The 27,021-nt window shown below is 31.6% G+C and overlaps 1 protein-coding gene across 1 annotated transcript; it reads right to left on the reverse strand.

The window, feature by feature from the left end:
- Positions 1-58: 58 nt before the first annotated feature.
- On the reverse strand, positions 59-25,108 carry LOC124355672. Its single transcript, XM_046806833.1, has 12 exons — positions 24,887-25,108; positions 23,712-23,804; positions 18,405-18,536; positions 15,383-15,544; positions 13,997-14,585; positions 12,850-13,301; positions 9,578-10,441; positions 6,562-6,745; positions 5,173-5,290; positions 3,985-4,291; positions 1,755-1,886; positions 59-650 (listed from the first exon to the last, which is right to left on the reverse strand). Exons 1-12 carry the CDS (start codon positions 25,106-25,108, stop codon positions 489-491), a joined length of 3,417 nt encoding a protein of 1,138 aa, XP_046662789.1. The 3' UTR covers positions 59-488.
- Between the last annotated feature and the right edge of the window lie 1,913 nt (positions 25,109-27,021).

A 27,021-nucleotide genomic window follows, 5' to 3' on the forward strand; every position in this document is an offset into this window, starting at 1 on the left:
CTAATCTTAAATCCAGTTACAAAAGGATGTAATGAAAACGCTGTATAAAAAATATTTATAATTAATTATTTATACATAAAATAAACCACAACAAAAACAGTTTACACAATGAGTTTGTGAATTATTCTATCAGAATGTACTTAAATAAGTTATTCACATTACTATCACTGTCATTAATAAATTATTATTATAGTCTAGGTAAAAGAACATCAAATTATTGTTCATAAATAAAGAACACAAAATAACTATTATCTATATTGTAAAACTTTATGTAATATGCATTACTAGTTTCTCCAGGTTTCTTGAAAAGGGCATTCAATAATGTTGATCACAGCAATATGATAGTTTTACTCTCCTTGAGAATGATGATTTATGATGAAATGAATGGCATAATCAAGAAACCCAAAGCTCCTTAAAATTTTAAACCTATATTAATGTATTAATGCTATATAACATGAGTCAAATAGGTCAGCATCGATTCAAACAGGTCAGTATCGGTTGGTGATTTGGCGGATCCAGTCAAGGTAGTGGGCCACCTTGACGTACACCCCGGGCACACCATACTGACCACAGCCAATTCCCCAGCTGACGACACCCACCACCTGCCATGATCCACCTCGCTCACATACCATTGGTCCGCCACCATCACCCTGAGAACAGAGACAAAGATAACAGAGGAGTCACACTTTTATCCTGAGTCTTTGGCAACTTCTCAGATGGATGCCCTTACTACTAGATTTGTAATTACACTTTTGGTATGAGAAGGAATATTTTGAGTGAATCCTTTGATTTTAACTAAAAATTAATAGGAGATAAAACAATAATGATTTTGAAGACCAAACGAATGTAGTTTTACATAGAGACAACATTAAACTTGTAAAGTCTATGTATTTAAAATTTATTGGAACATTTTATAACAGCCAATACTTTTAAGAAAAAAAGGAGTTTCTGAGATACTCATATTAGTTCAATTGTGTGTGAATGAATATCTACATTTCTAGGCAAACAATGAAAGCATAAAGAGATGATTATCTGAAAAAGTTTTTGGACTTGTTTCAAATCTTTGTTTTTTTAATTTTGTAACAAATTTTTAAACGAATTTCTTAAAGCAGACAACAGAGAGCTCCAGTTGATCACAATGGGAAATTGTGTTAGCTTATAAAAAGCTCAAACAAGCTCTTCAGTAATTATGGATTAGGAAAACTAGTGTTACATGTTACTAAAAATCAATAAACATACATATAATACTCGTTTTAATAGACAAATCGATCGACACAATCTCGAATTTTACAAAAAGAAAACATATTACAGAGGTGTTAGATATTTACATAATTTACCAACAAAATTTATAAAGGAAACAGATCTCTATTAAAATTTTAAAAGAAGTAAAGGATTATTTAACTAATTTGTCTCTATATTCTTTTGAGGAATATTTCAATACAAAAACCGATTAATTCATTTAAAGAAGAATTGAAAATAAATTGTTAAGATGTTACCCTTTTTTTATGTTTTAAAATTAATATTAGTATTTAGTTTTATTGTAGTGATGCTATTCTTTGTACCTTGTACATATTACAGAATAAAGTAGTTTGACTATTGACTATGTCATTGAAGAAATGTCTACATCTCAAAAGATAAATCTGTCTTAGACTTAAAAGACAGTCTAAGACCTTCATGAAAGAGTGTAAGGCCTATGGGAATCAATAATATACTGGACTATGCATATAAGTCGAACTTAAAGAGAGAAATCTGACCTTGCAGGCGTCTTTTCCTTCCTCGCCTCCAGCACAGATGAAACCTGGGTGGAGCTTGAACTCGTAGCCAAGCCTGGTCTGCTGGAGTTGAGCTTGACATTGGTGGTGTGACACGACTGGCACATCAACCTCCTGCAAGCAACTGAATGGTTAGTGGAGTGCTGACGAAGATGATGGAATAACATTGTGGGGCAATAGTAGTGATGTACAAAAAGCTTATAAATGGCAGAAAAATGCATTGAGAGCTATTAAGAATGTACCTGAAAAAGAAATGTGTGTACCAATTTTTAAGAAACTAAAAATAATGGCAATTTCAGATTTGTATGTTTATTGTTGTTTAGTGAATGGTAAAGAGTCGTTGTGTAATTTTTAAGCGGAAAGGAATTTCATAGTTATTTTACAAGTAAAAACCATATTCTAGATTAAATCTACTGTAAAATTTAGAAAAAGTAAAAGCAGCCATGTATATATTAAAATTAAGGTATTTAAAAAATTATTGGAAGCAACATGGTATGCACCTATTAAAAAGTTTAAAATAGTAGTGGTAACAAGAAAATACATTTTAATCTGTTTATAGTTTTTGTACTGTGATACTATTTACAATACATTTTTAACTACATTGATATATTGTTTTCTGTTTTATTTATTTCTCTGTTTGTGTACTAAGTGTGTATATGTGTTGTTATCATAGTTTTAGCATAGATTATTTATATATTTATTAATTATTATAACTTCTTTGTTACTTGTCATTACCTTAGAGATTATTAACTATTGAGAATTTGACAAATATCATTTGGACCAAGAGGTTTGTTTTAAGAAAATTGTAAATGTTAAATTTGACTTTGTCAGTTGCACATTGTGATTAAAGACTAAAATTTTTGATTCTTGGTGTTGTTAAGAATAATGATGCTATCAAGAAGGGCCATAATGCCAAGCTGAACCTTAGTGTTTAGAAATAGGATATGCAGATGAATTGATGTTCTTGAGAAGAGACGTTGTAGACAAGGTGAAGTATACTTTTATGGATGAAGGGAATTGTTATATGGAAACATATTATAAATCAGGATGGAAACACTAACAGGTTGAATAGTATTTTTAAAAGAAGAATATTAAAAAAATAAAAGAAGTCTTTGATAGGATAGATGTTGTGATGAATACTTTTGAAGAAGATTATATATTTTGGGAATTACACTAGTATATACTTTAAAGAGTAGAAGGTCTATCAGAAAAGAATATTACTAAGGATAATTCTGTATATTAAGAATTTCTGTAACGATACTGTGTCATCATGTATGATTAACATGGTGGTGTTACCTGAGAATATGCGTATTAATGATATACGTAATATATTATATTGAAGAGATACTAGTACTAGTGTTATTAAACTTTTTTTAAATGATGATGTGTAATATGATGTGTATCATATTAAGTGTAATTTTAATAGTATTGCTGGAAAGATAATGATGCTTAAGATGTAAAGTTTCTTATGATAATAGTGTTATTAAAGAAGTTTATAATGCACGTATTATCAAGAATTTTACATATAACTTAGTTCTTAAGGTAAAGTGCCTGGTGTCAGAATTAACATCAAAGTCTTCCAGTTCAGACCTTGCTGTGCTTAATCATTAAGAAGAATCCTTCATACTCTTAGACTTTATAATACTACCATTAAAAATGTTCTTAACTACATGGCCATCTTCACTCAACATATGTTAAAAAAAAACTGAAAATAGCTCTCCATAGCGAGGGCTTTTTTCATGTCGTTAATTATTGTGTGAGGAATATTAATATGATGTGAACAGACTTTGAATGTAGTTAAGAACACTTTTAATGATAGTATTATCAAGTCTAAGAGTATGAAGGGTTCTTCTAATGATTAAGCAGGATATTAAAAAAATAAGTATTTAACTTACTTACAACTTGTTGTTTCAATTTACATTATGGACATACCTTGATACGATAGTAGTTAATTTTGTTTAGTCTTGTTATTCATTGTTCTTAATATGTTTTAAACTTATATAAAAAATTATTTCATACTGTTGTTCTTTGTTTAAAAACTAATTATTCAGCCAAATTGTGTTAAGGATATATTACAAGGTGAAACAGTTATAAGAATAAAAATAATTCTTAAAAAACTAAGTAAGGAGACAGATTTGGGCAAATAATAAATTAAAAAAACAAAATTGAATTGTATGTACATTTTTTGTATTTTCTGAAATAGTTCACTCACCTTGAGAATATTCTGGTACTTGCCGTAGTCTCCAAAGGCATCCTTACCCCACCCTGTGGTCCAGCAGCGGTAGCCACTGTAGTCGGCCTGAGGTTCCGGCAGGCAGGCGGGACTGATGTGTGGGGACTGTTGAAAGTCCACAGGCTGATCCAGTCGTAAGATTGCCAGGTCATTGAAGAGAGTTCCTGCGTAGAACTCTGGATGGATCTGCAGCAAAGAGACGTCTCTCTCCACGTAAGGGTAGAACTCTACGTCATGGTTGACATCCCACTCTCCAAGACGGACTCGCAGGTCAAAGTTGGTGTACCTGTTCAATTATTTGACGAATTTAATAAAAGAATTTCTTAAATCCTAACAATTTTATCAAGTCATATCATTTTAATGTAGTGCTTGTTTCAAGCACAATTTTTAGTTGTGAAATTTATAAACTACTCTAGAAAACTGGAAATATTATCTAGTACCAATACAATTTAAAAAAAATGAAAGCTAATGTGGATTTAAATAACAAAATGAGAAATGGGATTCAAAACTAATAGAATTTAATTTGGAATATAAAGGAATAATAAAAGACTTTACAATCCTTTATGCCCTGTATGTAAGATAGGGAATTATAATGCAATACTACTATAATCCTTATATGTATAAATAATATATGTGTGTAATTCAGGTATTATATTATCATTGTGAAGGAAAGTAACTTTCAGCTAGTTTTATAATTAAAAAAGTGTAATGGAATGAAAAAGTTAGAATCTTGTTTTATACACTATCAAAATAATCATATTTTTATTATTACATTTTTTAATGTTTTGAGGAAAAGATTCACCCAAAAAAAGCTTAATCTCTAAGCACAAGTATGAAAATAATGTAGAATAATAATGACACTACAGAAAAAAGACATATAAAAATTCTAAAATTCCTAAATTAATATTATCACAATTTTTATTTATATGTGAATGTTAACATGCTTACATTGAAACAGATCAGCCAATAAATATCAATCATATAATATTATTAATAGAGCTTATTGGATATATTAAAATCATTATGGGAAGTATTTTTTTCAAAATTGCTTCATCAGCCAATTTGGAAATGAATTCTAATAGTTGTAAAACACATATTGCCAATACTATAGATCAGATTGAAAATTATATTAAATTTTTCATCAGTATGAACTCTCTAGGAACTTACGACTTGACACAATGTGCAGCTGTGATGACATGTTGCTGATCGATGAGAGTTCCTCCACAGACATACACACTCTCCTGAGGATCCTTCTTCAGTATGGCTACTTGCCAGGGGTATTCACCTAGGAGATAAACAAACCTCAGAATAGTCAAGTATAAAGTTTTTTACAAAAATAACTAGTACATATATTTTTGATGACTGCTACATTTGTATATTTGTATTGGACTCCAAAATAACAAAAAAGTCAGCTCTACTGTAGAAAGAAAAATTATTACATAAAACTTAAAAAAACATATAAAAACTCTGCTAATAAAATACATTTATTTATTCTAGTATTTCTCAGACAATTAGCATTTTAAATTTTCCTTTTCAAAATTAGTGAAAATGCCTTTTTTTAATATTCAGGAATGCCGTTTTTTTATACTGTGCAATTCAATATGAATATGATCATTGTAGTCACTATGGGAAAGTGACGCACCTGATATAAAATTAAAAATAAACCATATAGCAGAATCTGGGGCGTATTATGTATCTGAGCATGATAACAGAAACATATAGTGATACGACGAATAAATGCATGAGTCTTTTAAAATAGAATCTGTAAAGACATCCAAGACTGCCCAAGATAAACTGTATAGCATGAGTGACCAGGTGGAGATTGTGAGATTTCTGTCTATCACAAGGTCAAATGTTATGATTTTTTCACACTGTCAGATATTTGTCATTCAACAAGACATATGCCACCACCCCCATTGAAGTTCTCTTTAGTAAGAGACATACTGCAAGAGGCATAATTTAGATTCAGTTCATTGATGACTGATTATCAAAGCCCTTCCTCTAGGTTTGAAATTCTCTGATTTCATTTTGTCTTTCTCATTTGGTATGACTCACTAGGGATATGCAGTTAATCTGCATATAGTAACAGCAGCTTTACAAATAATCAGTATTGAACAGATTACACAAAATTGGTCCTAAAACAACTGCCTTGTGAAACACCTCTTTTCCTGACCAACTGTCCAAGTGACTCATTTCCAGTAGGTGAACTGGGTAGCAGCCAGTTAGGCTTCATCATAGTAGACCATAATATCATTGCAGCTATAATAGTGCATTTCAATAGTCAATAACATTTCATGATGCTCCAAGTCAAAAGCTTTAGATTACTTGTATTACAAGAGAATTACTTGGGAACTGTATCCTACTAGAGGACAAGTCCTCTGCATTTATCATGTCACTTAGTAAGCTTGTAAAAGTGTTGCCATAATTTTGAAATATTCCATTACTGTTTATGTTCTGCTGTATTAGTCCACATTTAAATCAAATTGAATTAATTAAAGCTCTGTCTACATAGATGTTCCTGTCAAGTTCAAAATCATTGTTGATGACTTCACTCACCGAACTCACTGTCACCGTCAACGTAAACCGGGTTCTTGATTCTTCCGTTGATACCTTGAGTATTCCTCACACCACATTGAGGCTGTGGGGGGCGATACAGCTGACTGGAAGGGGGTGAGAGAGGGCGGCGACAGCAGACTTGACGAGGGCCACACCTTCCTGATCCTGGGTAGTATGCTTGCCGCTATACACAAATAATACGTTAATCGATTGTTCTGTTGGCCAAATTCACATAATCTTAAGAACACATTATTAAGGCAAAAATATCTCCTAATAAGTGGAAAATAGGTGTGGCATTTTGAATCTCATCAGTAAGCTACTTAATCAACCTAGGATTTAAAAATGAAAGACTGGATATTAGAGGCTCTAAACAATGTTTTAACTATAACAACCTTAATTTTAATTCAATATTATGTAATGGGTACACTGTTTTGGACATACTTCTAATATACTTTTAATTCTCATATAATGTCTAAAATACAAGTAAATATCACTTCCCATTGTCCTTTTCAATTCTAAGCAAATTAATTAAAGAACTAAATTAAAAAATAAACTTTTATATTTTCGGTGCTTATATTATATTGGGCCAAAATGGATAATAGCTAAAAGAAAAGAAACCCATCTTAAACTATTTTTATAATAGTATGCCACATTTAACAAAATGAAAATTCTGTTTCTTATACTACAAAAGAGAATATTCTATAACAAGTCCATTAAATATGACTCAATGATTATTAAATTTCTATTGCATTCTTTAATAAAAACCATGCTAGCAAAATAAGGACAGCTTAGGAAGAAAAACAGTTTCACCAACTTTAAAATCCCATGCAAGAATTCATAACAGATAATTGGAATTTGAAAATTACCAAAAAAAGTAATAATGAAACCCTATGAAGTTTTTCACAGGTTGAGCAATTTATAAAACATTCTTCATGCCACAATAAAGCTCTAACAGCAGGGAGGTGAAATAGCCATAGCCAAACCATTATTCCACCTGTAGCTTTAATCTCATTCTCCTTGTTAATCACCCTCTTAGAATATTCACAAATCCTTGAGCAGCAAAGCAGTTACACTGAAGTACCTATATTCTGAATTGAAGAAACTATTTGAACTCTTGTAATTTAATATAATATTTAAAAAATATTGTGTTGTGTGACTTTTCTTTTATTTGTTTTGTTTGAACTATTATTCTTAATATGACATGTTTGGATCTCTGAGGGCTATAACAAGAAGCCCAACTTTCTTCTGGTAGTATTAAAGAAGAGTCCATTATCTGGTATTCTGCCATTAGATGAATGTCAGAAAAGGAGGAAATTGAAAACATAAAATTTATTCTAATAAATATTTCTCCTCCTAGTGAATGACATGACACTTACTTTGTTTAACATTTATATCCTCAGTTCGTAACATATTGTATAGCATAAACATGCATATAGTCACTTTACAACAGAATTTTGAAAATAAAATAAATAAATCAAAAAGGACACTTTGAAAAATGAAAAAAAAACAAAAAGAATCAAAGAATGTGCCAAACTTAAGAGCTCAATGAAAAAGGAAGTTTTATTGCCTTTACCAAACATAATTTTATATCTATAAAGTATATTTAAGTGTGTTTGGTCATTAAAATATATTTTTATGAAAATATTTTTTGTTCTTCTCTTCTCAAATTTGATTTCAAAAAATTAAGAAAACAATTATAGGTTCTAAATACTTTCTGGACACCTTCACTTAGGTAAGTCAGACAGTTTTAATTATTTAAGTGATTTTGTTTTATATTCGTAAATTTTAAATACCTTGTCTATTGTGTGTACTTTTGTGAAAAGTTCCTGAATTGGACTGTCTTTGAGTTAGATTGTAAAAAGGTGTGCAAAGTATTAATTGAGTGTTTATACAGTAACCATAACATTTGTTGAATCTTTTACAGTAGAATTTGGAGTACTAAATGCTAAAGAAAAAAATACAATTTTTTACTATACTTACTCAATGAACATAATATAATTATAATAGAGACTGGATAAGATCCTATACAATCAGAAATAATTTAACTGATTATTAGCTTTGTCTAATTTTTAAAGACAAAATATAGATTAGCTGAGTTTTGAGAGATATTCCTGATGAAATAGAAAGAACTGTAAATCAAATGTGTCCTTCTTGGAACTGCTTATCTAGCTCTGAAAATCTAAAACCCTTCTAAAAATCTTGGTTCTATTTATTAGCCTAAACCATAGAAATTATTAGTTATGATGATAAAGTTAGTTATGAAGAATGTTATGAAGTTATGAAGAATGAGAGATATAGATTAGAATAGAAATGTCAACGTAATGCAGTATAAGTGTCAATAGTTCACCGTCCAGTTCTGTCGTCTAGGCTCTTCTGGTCTTAGTAAAGTGGTGCTGCAAAAATTATGTATATAATAATTAATACACACACTAACATCATATTTGGCACATCACTATCACAATAGTCAGTTGTATCAATAAAGAAACATGTTTAAAATAGAGTAAACAATGGTATGTACTGTTCTTGGAACCAAAGTTGAAGTATTCCATTTTAAAGTCAAAGTTTTGTTTTGTATTTGCTCGTAAATATATAATAAAATTTTCTAATACTCGTTCATGTAAATTTATTGACAAACAAAAGAAAACTTTCATTAAGTCAATAAAAAGTCAAACAAATTTGTTAAACGTTTTAATGATTTTTTTAATTTCACGTTTTAAAATGTTATGAATCAGTTTTGATCAAATATTGTTTGTTAAGTTCATTCTGAGTGTAAACTAAGTTCCTGGTTACTACAAATATTTATTTTATGTGAAACTTGGAATTTTGTATACTTTTTTATTTATTGTGATCGAGTTTAGTGTTTTTCGCATTTGAGCTGTGAGATATTGGGAAAAAAGTGAACAGAGTCTTGAATTCTTAAATTTTTGAGTAATATGTTGAATTTATGATTCAATTATAGTGGTGTGAAGTATTATCGTTTGTTTTGTCTGAGGTTAGTCAATACGCAGATGCTTACCTTCTCAGGTTGTACCACCTCTTTATGATGCTCTGTGTCACGCTTTTGTCTGTCACCAGATGTCCGTCGGTCGCTGGGGAACTGGATCAAATTAGTTTTGGCTTCATTGGAGGAGGAGGAGGGTCCCATAATAGAGGATATGTTAGAGCTTCGGTAGTAGTCTGAATCATAAGAGCTTGGACCATCATAATTTGAGGAATAACCATCATCGTAGCTGCCTGTAGGACCATAGGAGGAAGAAGGATGGAAGTCTGATTCATGGTAAGCAGGTCCGTACGAAGAGGCTTTATAGTCATTGTCATATCGGTAAGGACTTTCTTCAGTTCGGAAGCTGTTATAGGTGGGAGCATAAGGTTCATAGTATGGCCTAGGAGGTGTAGGGGGACCATAGGGCTTGAAAGGATAATAGGATGGCTTGTGGAATATTGGTGGAGGGGGAGGTGCATGAAAGTGTTGGTGGTGGTGTTGATGGTGAAATGGAGGATGGCCTGGATATCCACCACCATAGTAGGGCTCTTTGAACTTGTGAATGATGTGTCCGACTTTGTGGATCAATCCGTGGTTGGGAGTGACATGGAGGTTTACTAGGGGCTTAACAACTTTCTCCCCGTATTCATCCTTGGTGACCTGCACTGATAGGAGAGGATTGACACTGACCAATCCCAGGTCCAAGCCATTGTTACCTCCTACTGAACCATAGTAGGGGTTGGGGACGGGGTTGGGGCTGAAAGGATTCAAAGGGTAACCTCCTCCTCCAGATGGGAGACCAAAGGAAACACCAAAAGTAGGGCGGAGTTTGAGGCCAGAGCCATCTGAATCGGAATCATCATCATCACCTCCACCTCCTCCTAGGCCGAACTTGCGCTGCAAACATACCCCAGCCTGCTCAGTGCTCAATCCCACCAACCTCGACTCACAACTTATCTCTCCAGGGGTCACGGTTACTTTTATACAGCATGCTTTCTTTAGTTAATTAATGTACAAGCCCGATTTTACAGCAACACCTGAGATTTTTCTGTTGAACTCAGTACTAATCCGTAGTAATACTTAAATTTTAAACTTCCCCTATAGAGTATAATTTTGAAACTATTTGCACTGCAATTTACTCTTTTCAAAGACCTTTGGTGTCTTTTCTGGAGGAGGGTTTAGAAAAGGAATCGTTTTGTATTATATTTAATTATAAGCCAGTGGAGTAATGAGAAAAGAGATGAAAACCTCAACCAATGGCATTAGAAAGTTGAAAAGCCATGAGAATATGAAATGGTATGAAACATTATTAACAAAGTTTTTCTAATAAAAACTTACTCCAGAACTCTCGTTGTTATCATTTTCAGTCACTTCATATCGGGCAGAAGCTTCTTCAGAGATATCAACTGCTTCCCGCTGCCAAGCAACCAAACATAACTCATTACACCTGCAGAGGCATTATGCAAAGTGCACAGGCTGTGAAATACTACATGCTGTGCATAGTGTAATATTAAGATATAAATTAATATAATACTTGCAACTATTAAAGAATCTACAATACTACAAGCAGTTATGGGCTTTTCATGATGAGTTTATAAAGTTTAAAGTAATTAATGGTTAAACATTTAACAGTTTTTTTACCTATTGTTTTGCCTTTATCCATGAAAAAAGGTTTTTTATGCTGAAATGAGATTGTATAAGGATACACCATAGAGCTACAGTATATGAAAGCAATTAAAATTTAGGTATGATAAATTTAGGTATAATAAATATACATGGTGTATCAGACCACCTGGACCACTACTAAAAAACCTGTATCGACCAAGGTGATTGAAGTAGAATTTTTGTTTCAACTGTAACTCCACATTTCGATCTTAGTTGGTTTGGTTTAGTTGGTTTAAAAAAATTCAAATGTAATTATATGTTCTGTTATACCTAACAAGGTCTCCGAACCTTAATTGTTTTAGCACAAAAACATTTACTTACTATTAGGCATATCTTCAGAGTTTACCAAAACGTTTAAAAAATTTATTTTGTTACTTTTGACATGATTAACGTTGTCTTCCTGAAAACTATGAAGTAAGACACTTTTCTTCCCACGTTCCAAATTTAAACTATTTTAAATGTTAATTAGAAAAATATTTAAAAAAATACAATGATTTAAACCACGTTGTACATCAAATTAAAGGTCAATAAAAAAAACAATTTTGTATTTAAAGTTTTAAGATGGTTTATCAAAGATTTCAAGATGGTGAAAGAAATACTGACCAGATGGCGTGATACACTCTGTACAAAGTACAGGTATTTGTTGTATATAATCATAAGTTATGTTTTTCATGGCATTATAAAAATTAGCCAATGTAAAAATTTGAGCAGCTCCTATAATAACCAAAATTTGGTTGTGTACTACAAGCTTTTTTTTAAATGTGTAAAACTACTATACCTTAATAACCACACTATATTTAGATTCAACTCACACCTATACATTTCAGATTTTAATGCTACTGAAGTTAGTTATCTAGTAAAGTTATAGTGATAACACTCAAGAATATGTTAAGTCATGTACAACCTTGTTAAACGTTAGTAATAATTGTTACTGTTCACAACTTCTGCACTTATAGTCCTAATAATGTTTTATTTCCACTAATGGTTTTGAAAAAAAAAAACAAGTTGTACTTTTAAATGACTAAACATTTCATATAAATGATAAAACTAACTATACAGAATACTACTATTTCCATAATTAAATGTCACATACATGTAAAAGTAATAAAATTATTGTTATATCACTTTACAAAACTAGATAGCATTGTTTTAATAATATTTATTTTTTTGAACACAATGGTTTCACTCAATACTTTGGCCGTTAAACAATACTCGAAATAATCTATCTTTATGAAAATGTGTATACTGGTACCAGTTTTAATTGTAGCCTTAATATATGTGATAAAAACTGTCTGGAACTGATAAACATTTCCAAATAAAATATGATTACTAATAATACTATTAAGATTTTATACATTTTTATAAAATCTGATCAATTTTGTCACTTTTTGGTTAGTCTTGAACCAATTTGGTCAAAGTATTGGATCAGAATTATTGATTATCTGACATCTTTGGTCAGGTTTTAATGGATTTTGTAAAATTATAATTAGTCCTGAACACATATGCAAATGCATACAGTCATAATAAAATATAATTCTTGAAGTAGCTCAACTGCATCTTACATTTTGCCCACAATTAGTTTTGTGATGAGTACTTTGCTTGCAGAAAATCATTGAAAAGAACATGCAAGTTAAACATACCGGTTTGTGTTTTCTCTCTTCACTAGCCTCAGCAACGCTGTCTTCAGCAGCTTCTCGCCTCCTTCTTTCTTTCTTCTCTTCCTTAATGTTTTCTGTGACTTCTTTGGCCTCCTTGTCCTCCCTCTTGGGCTTGGTAACAACAGTCATTGTGCCATTGCCGTCAGTGACGACCACATCATCCGGGCCTAAGGCCTCTATCGTGGAGTCTCCATTGGTACGAGGGTCGATGAAGTAGCCATCCTCCTTGCGGGCGATCTCGTGAGGCAAGCATTGATCAAAGGGCACGCAGAAGCAGTCAGTATCCAACCGTGGACTCTCATAGCTGGGATAGCGATTATGAGTTGAGCTGGCAGCTGTATTGTAGATGGAGCCTGTGTTGAAGGTGTTTGTTGCTGGGTTGTAACTCGAACTTGGTGTATTGTATGTTGAACTAGATCCTACCAAACTATTACCTGGACAGAAAAATGGGTTGATATTAAATTTGAGTGGATGCTTATGCTGAGGATTTATCTGGTTCTATTTAATGAACTAACATTTTCTCAAATCTACTCTGCATCTTACTACTAGTAGCAGCTATTGACAAAATGTTAATTCTTTCAAAGATTGTTACAAGTTTGCTTATCATGTATAATGACTTTAGAATCATATATCGTAACTTCTCATAGCAAACATAATGATTTAGTCTAGAAGAAATAAATTAAACTTTTATTTAAATTAACTTTAGAACTTTATTTATTTACTAGTTCATGTACATCTCAAGCCTACATACAGCTATCTAGGCTTATGTTTGTAGAACTCCTGTTAGTTTATAATTTTTCCTTCATGTACTATAATTATGTTTACATGTTTTATTTTGTTCAAATATCATGTAATTGTATTATTTATCTAGTTTTACACTAATAAAGTATTGTTTATTCTTAAAAGATATATACTATTGTGATTGTTCACTGTTTAGTATAAAGGTTTAATTGGAAATAAACATTTTTTTGTTTATTCATTTATTTATACTGTAGTACTTACAAGTTAATGCGTTTTATATAGAGATTAATTGTTATTTCACCTTTTATTACTGATGTAATATAAACTTTTTGACTTTTGTAATATAAAGATTTAATTTAAATAGATTGACAGATATAACGTAACACACCTGTATATGTTCCCTTGATGTTGAGTTGTTTCTTGTAGAAGTCAGGCTTGCCATAAGAAGAGCTGCCACTGTAGAGGCCGCCTGAACCACTGGGTCCAATGGAGTTACCATACAGAGGTCCTGGGGAGAAAGAGGGAGACCCATAGCTCCCTGCTGGAGCAGAAGGATAAGGAGCGGGCTCATAAGAGTCAATGACTCCAGGTACCGGGATAGGAACTTTCTGATCACCATGATGATAGTGGTGGTGAACATGGGTCTGCACACCGGCAGAGCCCTGACCAGCCACAACAACAACTGGCTTTTTTTCCTCAAGAATGGGTTTATAGGGTATCTCCTCTGGCTCATAAATAGGTGTCTTGTGTCCAGGATAGTAGGGGCGAGGAGGGGGTGGGGGAGGGGGTGGGCCATAGCCAGGACGAGAGGGCAGAGGCACAGGGCGGGGAGGACCATAGACACCACCTCCTATTCCTACTGGAGGCCCCTTGACAGGCACCGCTGGGATCGGACGGCCCACTGGTTTGATGTGCACTGGCTGAGCATAGATCAGGTCATGAGGATGCAGGTACTTCCCTTCAGCATCTAGATCGCACTGGAAGTCAAAGAGAATTGTAAGATTATTTGTAATCATCAGCAAATTTTAAATGAGTGAGATCCATAGCAGTTGTTGAGGTGGACACCTCCATAAATCCTACAGTGTAATTTGAAAATTTAGTTGGATAATTTTGATAGAAGCTCGCAACTAAATATTATTGGGTTTTTCACTTGGATTGACATTTAGTTTAAATAAGATTTAGATATTCAGCAAATTTGTATCTAACCATTTAATTTATGAACCAGGCTCATTTTTATTCAATTGTAAATTTATGAAAAATGATCTAAAAATGTATAATATAGTTTATCCCAAATATTTCTTATACAATATTTGCTATATGAGAAAAAATAGAAAATTGTGTTCATTAAAATATGTATATTTGTTTGACTTAAGCTACAATCAAAAATTTAAGGAATAACAATAGAAAGAATGTGGGAAGAGTTGGTTCAATGTAAAAACGTTGAGTTTAGCTTTAGTTCTACTTCCTATTAGTGCATCATCTGGAATCTGATGTCAAAACGATGTAGAGTTCATTTTGAGCTTCTTAGTCTCCGACTTTTTTTTAATCTCTTCAAACGAACATGACTGTAAATGTGTATAGGTACATTCCTCCTAGGTACATAACCTAAAATGGCATAAAGTTAAAACATGATTTATCATTACAACTTATATGTATACATTTCAGTGGCTCTAAATCTTATTGAATGTACTGAAGGGGTAGAGAGAAGAGGGTATTGTGAAGGATTCCTTAGTCTAAATCAGCATGTCAACCAAATAGCCAGTTGCCAACCTACCGACATGAGTCCCAATCCACACAATCGTTCGCGGATGAAGTGGCGGGCCTGGGTTTCGTTGCCTGCTGTGATTGCTTGCTGTACATCGGGGTCAGAGTAGATCTGGTCAAACCCTTCCAGTGCCTTCCCTGCCCTACTGGATTCCAGAATTTCATCTACCACCTAGCAACATTACAACAGAACATGCTCACTTTATTGATACTGGAACTGAAGAATTCCTAAAACGATGCTTTTTGTTAACTACAGGTTAACGGTTATTATTAGGTTTTTCAATATATATGTCAAATTTAGAGTATAGGTCATTTTTCTCTATTCATATTCTATGTAAGCTTCTAAAAAAATAAGTTAAAACAAAAATATATTTATTAGACATTTAAAGAAAGTAAAATATTAAGATAACTCAAAAACAAAAATTACTAAAAATATGTTTCCTTTTATATGAATTTTATAATTGATTAAATTAACGTTTTTACTTTATAACTTGTCAGATGAAACTTGATAGAGTCTAATGCTCTTAATTAAGTGAGTGACAGTTTTTGATAAAAGCTATGCTGAAAGCTTCCTGGTAGCTGTAATAGCTATCAAGCACAAAGTGCACCTGTGTGTGCAAGATGAAAGGTAGCCATTTGCACATGGAGGTCCATTGTTAAATGGGGTTAATTTTCGATTTGTTGCTATGGTGATATTCAGAACAATTCACCTTAGCGTGACAATACCACAGATATGAATTGTATTCATTAGACAGTGGTTGTGGCATACAGTTTGTAATATATTTTATACATTTGTATGGAAACCTGTCTGAATTAGTATCCTATTTCATTACTCTATAGAGCACTTATACAATTGTACCTGAAGGGTGAAGCTGATTAAAATTAATTAACCGTTCTTAAAAAAGGCAAGTTCTCATTTCCTTAATATTTCTATAGTGATATTTTTCACTGATGACATCTTTTTTGTATGATGATAATGGTAAAAATGTTTCAAATAATGTGCAACACTTCCTCAAAGATTTGTCATTATGAAAATGTGTTCTGTTGTTTTGTTGCTGTGTGAATAATTAAAAATGTGTTTGAGTTTTTTTATATAGTGTTTACAACTTAACTTTTTTAGATTTGTAAATTAGATTGACAAATTTAAGACAAGTGTCAATTTTGATTTATGTTGTAAAATGCCCAAATTAAAGTTTTATCCAATGAGTATGATTCTCACCTTGATACTTTTTATTAATTGACTGGCTAACAAACTCATTCAAGCTATATAAAAATACTGCCTCTGCACTAAGTATAGTCTGAATCTTTAAAGACTACCGTAGTCGTGTTCACAATAATTCCCCAATATTGTATATTACTTTCAAAAACGTTGTAAGCCCGTTATATGAAAATCTTGCAAGATATAACAAGAAACACATAAGAATAAAAATTGTTGTAAATAACCTAAGAATTCTATAAACACCTTTTCCTCAAGTTTATTTTGAGGTCATATTACTGTGACCATGACATGATTTTTGAAACATAAGTCCAGAAATAAAAATTATGAAAGGGTTCTGTGTTACTTATAATGTACATATACTGTATATAACACTTTTATAATTTTTATTTTTGACTAGTGTTGCCAATATCCACAGCTGAGACTAAACATTTAGGTCTATAACTCAATATTTGATCCAGTCATGTTTTGGTAAAAAAGTATTTTCTCATGAATAATACAATTTTGATTAAATTATCAGAATTTATAGTACAAAAATGGTTAAAATGGCACAAACCACATTTGATAAACTATTGTCAGTTAGACAAATTTTAAATAAAAATGCAATTGAAATGAGTTCCCAAGAAATCAATTGACCTAGTCAAACCAGACTATAGAACTCAATGATAATGGGGAATGAAGAAACCTAGTTGCATGGAAGAATATGTTTGTACAATATTTGGCATTATTTACTAAAATTAATATTTATTGAATATCGATTTCTAAGAAAGATGTATTCAAGAATCAAGAAATTTATTGCAACATAACATCCACAGTTATACAACTATACATGTGTGAACAGGTTGCTTGTCAATAATACATACTATATGGTAAAAACAGTTTGTACAACATTTCATACATTAACAATGTTTTTGTCAAATTCACTAAAACTACACAAGCTGCAGATTGTCCTGCAAGAATTCAGAAATATAATAGGCCTTATTAATTAGTAAGCTTTTTACTGATTTTTAAAAACTGAACAGTGCTAGCTGCTTTACATGTAGAGGTAATTTGTTGTAAAATTTAATTCCCATATAATTTGGAGAGCTTTCAAATAATGTTAATTTGTGAAGAGGAAATTGCAGATTGTCTTTAAAACGGGTGCCATACTGATGTTCATGATGAATTATATTTTCTGAATTCAGGCGATTATGAATAAATATTAAACAGCTATAGATATACAATGATGGAATGGTCAGTATTTTCATACTGTATCTCTAAAAATATCTTTACATGAATCTCTCTGATTCAAAAATAGCATGGTTCTAATATATCTCTTTTGAGCTTTAAAAACAGAGAAAATACCTGAACTACATCCCCACACTTGGATCCCATATTGTGCCAATGAACAAAAGCAAGCATAATAAACTATGAGCCTAGTCTTAATATCAACCAGCTCTCTCAATGTGTACATTTGGTAGCAAGCTGAGCTCAGTTTTTTATTTAGCAATTCTATGTGTGCTCTCCAAGAAAGATTCTTATCAATAACTAGCCCCAAAAACTTAGTGGTATTTACTGTAACAATCACTGAGTTCTTAAAATCTATATTAAAATTGGACATAGCCTCATTTTTTACAGTCTGAAATTTTACAATTTGTGTCTTATCACTGTTTAATGCGAGCCCATTACAAGTAAACCATTTTTCTAAGTCTATTAGGGAATTAATTATTTCTAATTTTAAATCTTGCTCCCTGTTACATTTTACCAGAGATGTTGTGTCATCAGCATACAAAATCAGGTCATTTCTAATATTATATGGCATAGGTATTGCTGGTACCTTAGCTGAAGTGACCAGTTGGTCTCCAGCCTCTCCTCGTTGCTTGCCCCATGACCAGTTGTCATCAGCTCTTGTTCTCCCTGTCACCAGCAGCAAGAGAAGTGGACTCAGTAATAGCAGCCTCATCCCAGTCTGGAACAACAGTCCATGGAGAGTGAAAAATATTGAAGGTTAAAGGAGAGGCAGGAAAGCAAGGACTCTGACACAAATGTGAGATAAAATGATAAAAATCAATTATTTTTCTCTGTAACTCAAATTTTGACTAGTAATAATAATTTGCACAAACTTCATTTGGCCCATCTCAGACATTGTGATTGAAGAGAACATTGTTTATGAGAAAACTAGCAAAGCATTTAGAATGTTGAGATGTGAATTCCACATTCTACTTGTACTTACATATTTTGAATTTCTACTGGGCAAATATTATCCTGTTCTGATTTAAATGCCAGATCAGAACACCAATATTCTGAGACAAATTTAAGTATCAACGGTTTTAATAGGTTTCTGTACTAAACATTGTAAAAAGATGTATATATGTATATATCTTGTGTATGTATATAACTTATATATGTATTTCTTGAGTTGTATTATTCCAGTGCAGTTTGATTATTTAGAAGAACATTTTCTGTAACTATTTCCGTCCATTTTATCATTTTTGTGATATTTTATTCATATTTGTACTTTTTAAAGATTTATGATGCTTATTATGAAACTAACTTTTCAAAAAGTACATTAAAAACTTTTATTTAATTGCTGGTTTTGTAAATTGTATTCTTTTCTTTCCTTCAAATGCTTTGTTTACATGAATACTCCGTCAATATATCACACACCGCACTCATAATATTTTAAGTTCTAAGGAGAGAATTATAAATAATTATATGTAATTTAAGATTCATTATTCTTTTACCTTATTATATAATCCAATATACCAAAATCAGTCATTCTTTGAACTTATGCAATGGATATGGCCTAAAGGCCTGTTTTCAAAGATAAATATAATAATCAGCATTTAGCTATTACATTACCAACAACACAAATTGAAAGAAACAGAAAATGGATGATTACGAGTGGAAGATTGACAATTTTGTACTCACTATAATAGTGGTCCCTTTTAATCACTCAAGTCACAAATATGCGATAATAGGACAGATTTCTAATATATTTACAACAATAATACAAAAGTGATGAAATTGGTAAAACTGTGAGAGCTAAATGTGTATTCTAACAATCATCATTGTTAAAAGCGCACAAGATTAATTCTTACTTCAAGATAAATTATTCAACGTTTTAGAATTCCTTGCATTTTAAATTGCAAGTATTTGCAATTTAATTAACTTGCATTATTTAAATTGTACTATTAATGTTTACACAGCTACATACTGGAAATTTTATTTTGTATTTGTAATTTAAATTGATTCATAAAAGAAGATGATCTGTATTGTATGAATATGTATAAAGATACCAATATTCCTCTTCCACTACAATTCAAGAGATATGCAGTGAAGGCAGAAGAGAAAATGTTAGAAAATTCAAATGGATTATAATTTATTCCTACAATGAGATTACTATGGTACATTAAGTATTGTATTTAGCTTTGGGTTTATTCCCTGATGAATAATAATATTTGAATGTTACACTTTTTTAAACACATTACTTATTATTACAAACTTTGTATTTAATTTTGTAGATGAGCTGGGTACTTCAAGAGGTTGAGTGATAAGATAAATGATGCATCTTATGTTAAATAATACGGATCGATAATTCAGCAGGCTCCTGGGTGTAAACGTGTCAGGAGTGTCAATGCATGAGATTAAGATGCTTGTGGCCACAACAGTTTAGCAGGAGTTTATATAACTTCCTGGTAGAAACTTCCGTGGGCTGGAGAGAGAGAGCTGACTTGCCTGTCCATAACATTCAGATCCATTTGCAAATTTAAATATCATTCTAACAAAATTAGGTTGTGTTGATCTTTATTTCAGAGTAAGAGTTTTTTGAATAATCCTGCTTTAATAATACTCATTATATCAAGTAACCGGATATGAATTATCAGAGTATTTGCGGTGAATGAAAAAAGTTTTTGATATGTACAATGTATGGTTATTTTTCTTGATAAAAATATGTTTAGACCTATAAAATTTTAATTTTGCATTATGGTTGGTTGTGGATGCTGCAATGGTCCAGATGGTTATAAAATTACTTACAAGGTTTTATATTAATATTCCAGATGTAAAAAGTAAACCTTCAAATTTTTTTAAACATTTAATTTATTGATATTAAGGTACTAAGTTATGTAATCAATGCTACTACTGTATTACAAAACAAATTTTAAATTACAGCCAATTCTCTACAAACATCTTAATATTGAAAAATAAAAAAATATCTGAACTGCCACATTGACAGCAGTGGATGTTCATTACTAATATCATGGCCCTCCTAAAGTCAGTACATTACTTGCGTTGCAGTGGAAATATAAAATAAAATAGTATTTTAATGTTATTGGAATATACTTTAATACTGAAAAAGCCACTTCTCTGACATGTATTGTATCTGTAGTTCTACATCTGATTAGATAAAGTGAGCAGCAAAATTATGTTTTGTTTTCATACTTTATTTTGTGCTGTATTGAGAAAAGATTAACATATTTTAAGTGGTGTATCAATACATCATGTTTACATTTACTTTTACTACACAGAACAATAATTTTTTTAGTAAATAGAGTAATATAAAATAGAAAACTAACTTTATATAGTTTTAATGTCACAACAATTTCGGACGGAATATTATGCCATATATGTTTATTTACGTGCCCACATTCTGTACATAAACAGTGTTCTGATCAAATAGGTAATCCAAAATGTCTTAACAAGGAACTTTTGATGAGAAGAATGAAATTATGTATTCATTTTCATATATATATATATATATATATATATATTAGTGATTATTGTTAATAATAATGATAATTTAAAGCCTTAATGTAATAATATTTTGTTTGATTTTATTAGTATTAGTAATATTTTATATATTATCTTAAATATTAAAATATAGAAAAATTAAAATTATTACAAATATATATTAAATTACAATTTTGGGCTTATAGAATTTTCAATTATCATAGGGATTTTATAATGTTAAAAATTTAACCTTTAAATTTACAAAAGAATAGACCATATTCATTCAAGGATTGTTTAACAACAAGAAATAATACAATAGTAGCTAACTAGCTTTCTGTGAGTTTGTTTAACTCCTAGTTAAAATATTGTTTCCTTCCTTTCCTATCTTTAAGTTTATTGCCTCATTTTAATGAGTAAAAATATCACCTCTATTCTAATTATCACATTTTACTGATTAGAAAATTGTTAATACTATTGCATAAAGTGTAATTATTATTTCTGTTGTTCATCATTCCATAAAGCAGCCAGAAGGTTCTAGATTGTCATAAGCATTTGGTTAAATATCTTTTCATAGAATATTACATGTGATTAAACATTGATTTTCTGTTACATGTCAAAAGTAGTGAAATATTATGATCATCATTAATCAATTAGAATACTTAAAGGCTAAAAATCTAGAGCCAATTTACATTGTATAAACACACAACTTGGTTTTTCTTGACATTGATAGTGGAATTTTCCCTAAGACCAATAATTGTTAGACATGATGAAAGTTTGAAAAGGTATCAAAAGGGTTAAAAATATAAAGCAATACATTTTTCTCAGATCATATTATTTTATACCCTCTTAATATGGCCTTCATAAAAAATGGTAGTAAACTTCTTTTTTTAACACGTTCACGACAATCGTTATTAAAAAAAATTTAAATAATATTGTATAAATTTAGCACTATATGTCAAAAAACAGTAAATATTTTTGGGTAAGAAGCTTTAAAAGCCTTTCTAAAATGCTATATGATACATTTGATAAGCCTATTGGAAATACGGCTGGGTTAAACTCACTATACAAATCATATGAAATGTGGGCTCTAGAGTCCCATGTCAGGCTTTGAAAAAAGCCTAAAAAATAAATAAATAAGTGTTTGATAAATGAGCATTTAGAGTCCCACATTGGGTTTTAAGAGTGTGTGGGGCTCTAGAGGCCTCCATTGGCATGAGCGTGTTAAGATGAATTCCTCTACCGGTATCGATTTGAAAACAAATCAGGTTGAGTAGAATACAATGCAGATTGGCTCTTGCTCCTCGAGTATTAAAATGCTGTAGAAAACAAACAATAAAGACATAATAGAAGTGTGTATAATTTACTGTTAACAAAATATTTACCTTAGGATAGTTACTACTCAAAGCCTGTTTGTTTTCACATTAACATATTATAAAATAGGAAAGCAACAAAATACATTTTCCATTAATTTAATAATATAAACGATTATTTGATGAAGTAGTTATACCACTATATGTAACTAAATTAAACTTCAATGATTGTACTTAATCTAATTCTTGTACTAATTCTATCTGCATAATCATTATTTCACAATTAAATCTATAATAATAGAGTATGTAACAATCTATAACAGAAAGAGCAGTTTATTTCAGTTATTGTTTGATTTTGTTTCATAAAGAGTTAATGCCTGTAAAAAGAAACAAAAATTGTTTTCTGGGTGATTTAGCTCTAACTAAACAGGAGTTCCAACAAGTAAATAAAAACTTTTCACACCTTACAAAGGTACACCTCAACCACTCATTTAAAAGCGATTTTTCTAATCTTTAAATATACACAAAGTGAAATATATGTTATTGTGTAGTGGGAATTTTGATTTAAACATACAAAAGATTTCACTTCAAATATTCTATTTCCAATCATAACTCTCCTATATATATAATATTCTGATTTCTCTGTTTAAAAGGATAGAACAACCTATTACATTTTTTCATTCAATTCACTCAGGATAATTTAAAATAAAGTAAGTTATATATTTCTAGCATAGTTGTCTGTAACATACAGTATACTAAATAACTCTAACTAATAATTACTAGTTATATGATTTTATTCCACATTTACAAAAAATCAGTAAATTATTAAAGGAATATATTTTTATTTAGTTTTAAAAATAATGTTTTAGTCATTATTATATAAGTCTTGGTATAGGTATTCTGTTATGCTGATGAATCTTGTAATGTGTAATCTTCTCTGGGCTAACATCTTCAATTCAGTATTACACATTATAGGCTCAGTTGAAAGTTGAATTTTTCACTTGATTCTTGGGCTTTGAACTTACCTCAATACAAGTTTATGCAAGGCTTCAACTTAAATTAATGTGAACATGTGCTAACAATTGCCGTAGGTGTGGACTGACAGAAAGTCTGGGAGAGTTGACTAGATGGTATTGAGCAACTGTTGGGCCAGGTTGGGCAATGTTGAGCAAGGTTAGGTGGAGAGAGTTGGACTCCTACACACAATGTAGATGTAGAGGCTGGTTGGCACACATACATGTGTATGAACATCAAGGGACACCTCTGTAAGCTTTGTGTGCCAACTATGATGTCTGCATCCTTTGAACTTTTCTATTGTTTCTCAGTTTTCATTAGACCATGTTTTAAAATATTGTGCTAATTGCTTATCATGAGGTTGTGAATCTTAAACAAACTCATTAACATACAGCTTTGTTTTCTTGTCTAGATGGGTGGCACTTGTGGCACTGAGTTACCTGGAGGTCAGATTTTGAGGATGAGTTGAGTCTAGAGTATTTTGGAATTGGAATTGTTAAAACTTGATTTCCACGCTAGCCTTTTCAACGATATGGAGGTTAATGTTTTCATGTTTTTTTGGTAAAAGCGATAAAGGCATTAGACAAGGTTCTCATCAGACTTCCAATATAGAGAACAGGAATTTGGACAAAATTGTAGGATTTTCAGGTTGCCGTTGATATTTGACTAAGTTGATGGTAGTTGCTAATAAACAAGATCTTAACAGAGTAAAAACACTATAATTCATCATTGATTACATTCATTACACTCATCCTTAGTTGAAACGTGAATCGACCATGAACAACCCAAAAGAGAGGTTAGACTAAAGAACAAACATCCTTTACATTCAATTGTTAAAAATAATTAAAACAATTAATTTAGTGATGGCTTGTAAACGCGTGACAAAGTAGATACTTTGGAACTTCAAGTTGATAGTAATTGGTGACATAAACAGTATGCTGCGATCACCCAAATTGGCCAATCAAAAACATGGTAAATAAATCTGACAAGTGTGTTCTGATTAAGATTTATGTTTAGCTCTACAGGAAGACAAAGACGTTTGGATTTTTATCCATCATTTCCTCTACTACGCAGGAAGTAAATTCATTACACAGAGAAATATATTTCTATTCTTATAAAGTGTTCGGTTCTCTGTTGGAAAACCTTTAAGTACCGGAAGCCTCCATCGCCGCGGATATAATCTTAATTGTTGTAGGACCGTCAATGTCTTGCTTGCAGTTCCCCAACTCATCGTCTCCCAGACGCGTCAGTAAAGTTTCTCTACCGGACAGCACACAAAGGCTGGAGCAACAACAAGGAAGCAGTCACCAAGGCGAGGTTGAACGGCCGGGGAAAGTGCTCCTCTCACTTTCACGGCACGGACTGGCCTTCGCGCACAATTATCCGAGTTGACTAACGCCTGGGTGGGTGCATTTCCTCGGAAAAACTGCTTCTGCTTCAGCTGTGTGTGCTCACGCGTCAAGCGATCACGTTGTGGCAAAATCATAGTTCTACCAGATTCCTACATTGCAACTGAAATTCAGTTCTGATACATAATTATGAAATTACATTTCTTAGTCTTACTAAAACTCGAGAACGGCTGGACCGATTTGGCTAATTTGGGGTTTGAAATATTTGTAGAAGTACAAGGAAGGTTTAAAAGGTGAGAAACAATTGACACGTTTCTCAGAATATTTAATCATTCTGGAAAAATTATAATATTTACGACAATAAATCCAAAGTAAATTACCCTAACAGCTATTGACACTTTAAGCTGAAGTTTACCAATTAAACAAAAGTTAAATAAATAATTAATAAAATAAATAATTATACAATATTGATCAGTATTGTTATGCAGATTGCAAAGACAAAGTTACTGTCTAATTTTTATTTTAGATTGCACCAGTGACGAATAAACCATATAATACATTGAAAATAATATTTAAACGGTTTCCTAAAACCAACATTGATGAACAAAGTTGTGACTGTTTTGCACACAAGGTTATCGAAACTAGTTATCTCCCTTAACAATTTTACGAAAAATGAAAGGAATGGCACACTCTTCCTCTTATAAGAGAAGCAGAATACAAGCGACTGAAGTAGATGCATTTTGACTAAAGTTCTCTTTTTAAGCTTACGTATGCAAATATTTCTGATCGGGGTGAAAATCAATATTACTTTTAACATCAGAAACATTGCAGACATGAAATAAACGCCTTTAAAATTTGGATTAAAAAACCCACACATGAGTTCTTGGTCAGTGCAATAACACACACTCAAGTGTGGAACCGTAAATAAATTGGAGCGGAATTGATTTCATCGGTCTTATGACTCTTTTGGACCGCAGTAACTTTTCAGTCGTACGCAAGTTAGGCTATATGTTTTCTTTAATATGACAAAAATCACTATGTACCAGAAAAATCTTAGGCAGAAGGTAAATTAAAAGAGCAGAAAATAGACGCGTTTTAATCGAACTAAACTATTTTTGATCATGACACATAATGCCCTATAAATGACTACATCTTTCCGATAGCATTCAATATTACATGCTACTAAAAACTTGAGTGCGAGAGGTTTACATTAAAATATTTCGTATAATTTAAGTTTGTTGGTCTTAATTATTGAATTAGAACCGTGGGGACCAACGCCATTCTAAAGTAGATTTTCTAAAATTACCTGGAGGTGAGTACAATGCTTAGTATGTAAAGGAATAAACTTTGCGGAGTTTTAATTATATTTATTTTAGGATTGGGGAACTTCGTTCGTTGGCACGTATGCCTTAGAGTGGATTCCAACTCTCACAAAAGAAGAGCAACAAAAGTATCAAGTTGACCAGTTTGAAATCGTGTCAAATTTCGAATATTCTATTACACATTTTGAATGTTCTACTCAGGTACGTATTCAAGTCACCGACACGTTGAAGGCGTAATGAGTCATTCACTCAGAACTTGCACCGCTACTGGACCTTCTCCTTTCTCTGGCCTTGAACCCGGGCAGAGCATCCTGCCGTCCTCGACCCACGCCTGCCAGGGAAAGTATCCAGAGCATTGTACGTACTAGATCAGTAGGCAGATCAGTTTCTCCTTCGTTCTCAAGACTAATTCTCTTTATTAGTTTCTTTTCACCCAATTACTCGAAGTTTTTTCTGAGTTTCATTTAATCTTGAATAAATCCGAGATTTAGTAACCTTTTATACTTATGTGTCTCATCATTTACTTTATTAAAGCATAATTCGGGTTTATTCATTTCTATAACACAAAACAAGTTTATTCAAATTGAAATAAGTAAGTTTAACTACTGAGACTGCTATATTAGTAAGTAATACTAGAAACTATATTCTGAAATAACATTAATAATCCTTTATTATGTTTCTAGTTTTGAAAATATCTGAAATTCGAATACCGTTTCTAAAAATAAATG

Source organism: Homalodisca vitripennis, chromosome 2, assembly GCF_021130785.1.
Source record: "Homalodisca vitripennis isolate AUS2020 chromosome 2, UT_GWSS_2.1, whole genome shotgun sequence".
In the NCBI taxonomy this organism is placed as follows: domain Eukaryota; kingdom Metazoa; phylum Arthropoda; class Insecta; order Hemiptera; family Cicadellidae; genus Homalodisca; species Homalodisca vitripennis.

What these genes read in the sequence shown, in the direction of transcription:
- LOC124355672 (XM_046806833.1), bottom strand. Translation starts at nt 25,108, where the DNA reads ATGATTTTGCCACAACGTGATCGCTTGACGCGTGAGCACACACAGCTG. An exon ending in TCAACTCTCCCAGACTTTCT is followed by an intron (nt 18,537 to 23,711) that starts GTCAGTCCACAC and finishes CTGTTGTTCCAG; the next exon opens with ACTGGGATGAGGCTGCTATT. An exon ending in AGGTGGTACAACCTGAGAAG is followed by an intron (nt 6,746 to 9,577) that starts GTAAGCATCTGC and finishes ATTTGTGTATAG; the next exon opens with CGGCAAGCATACTACCCAGG.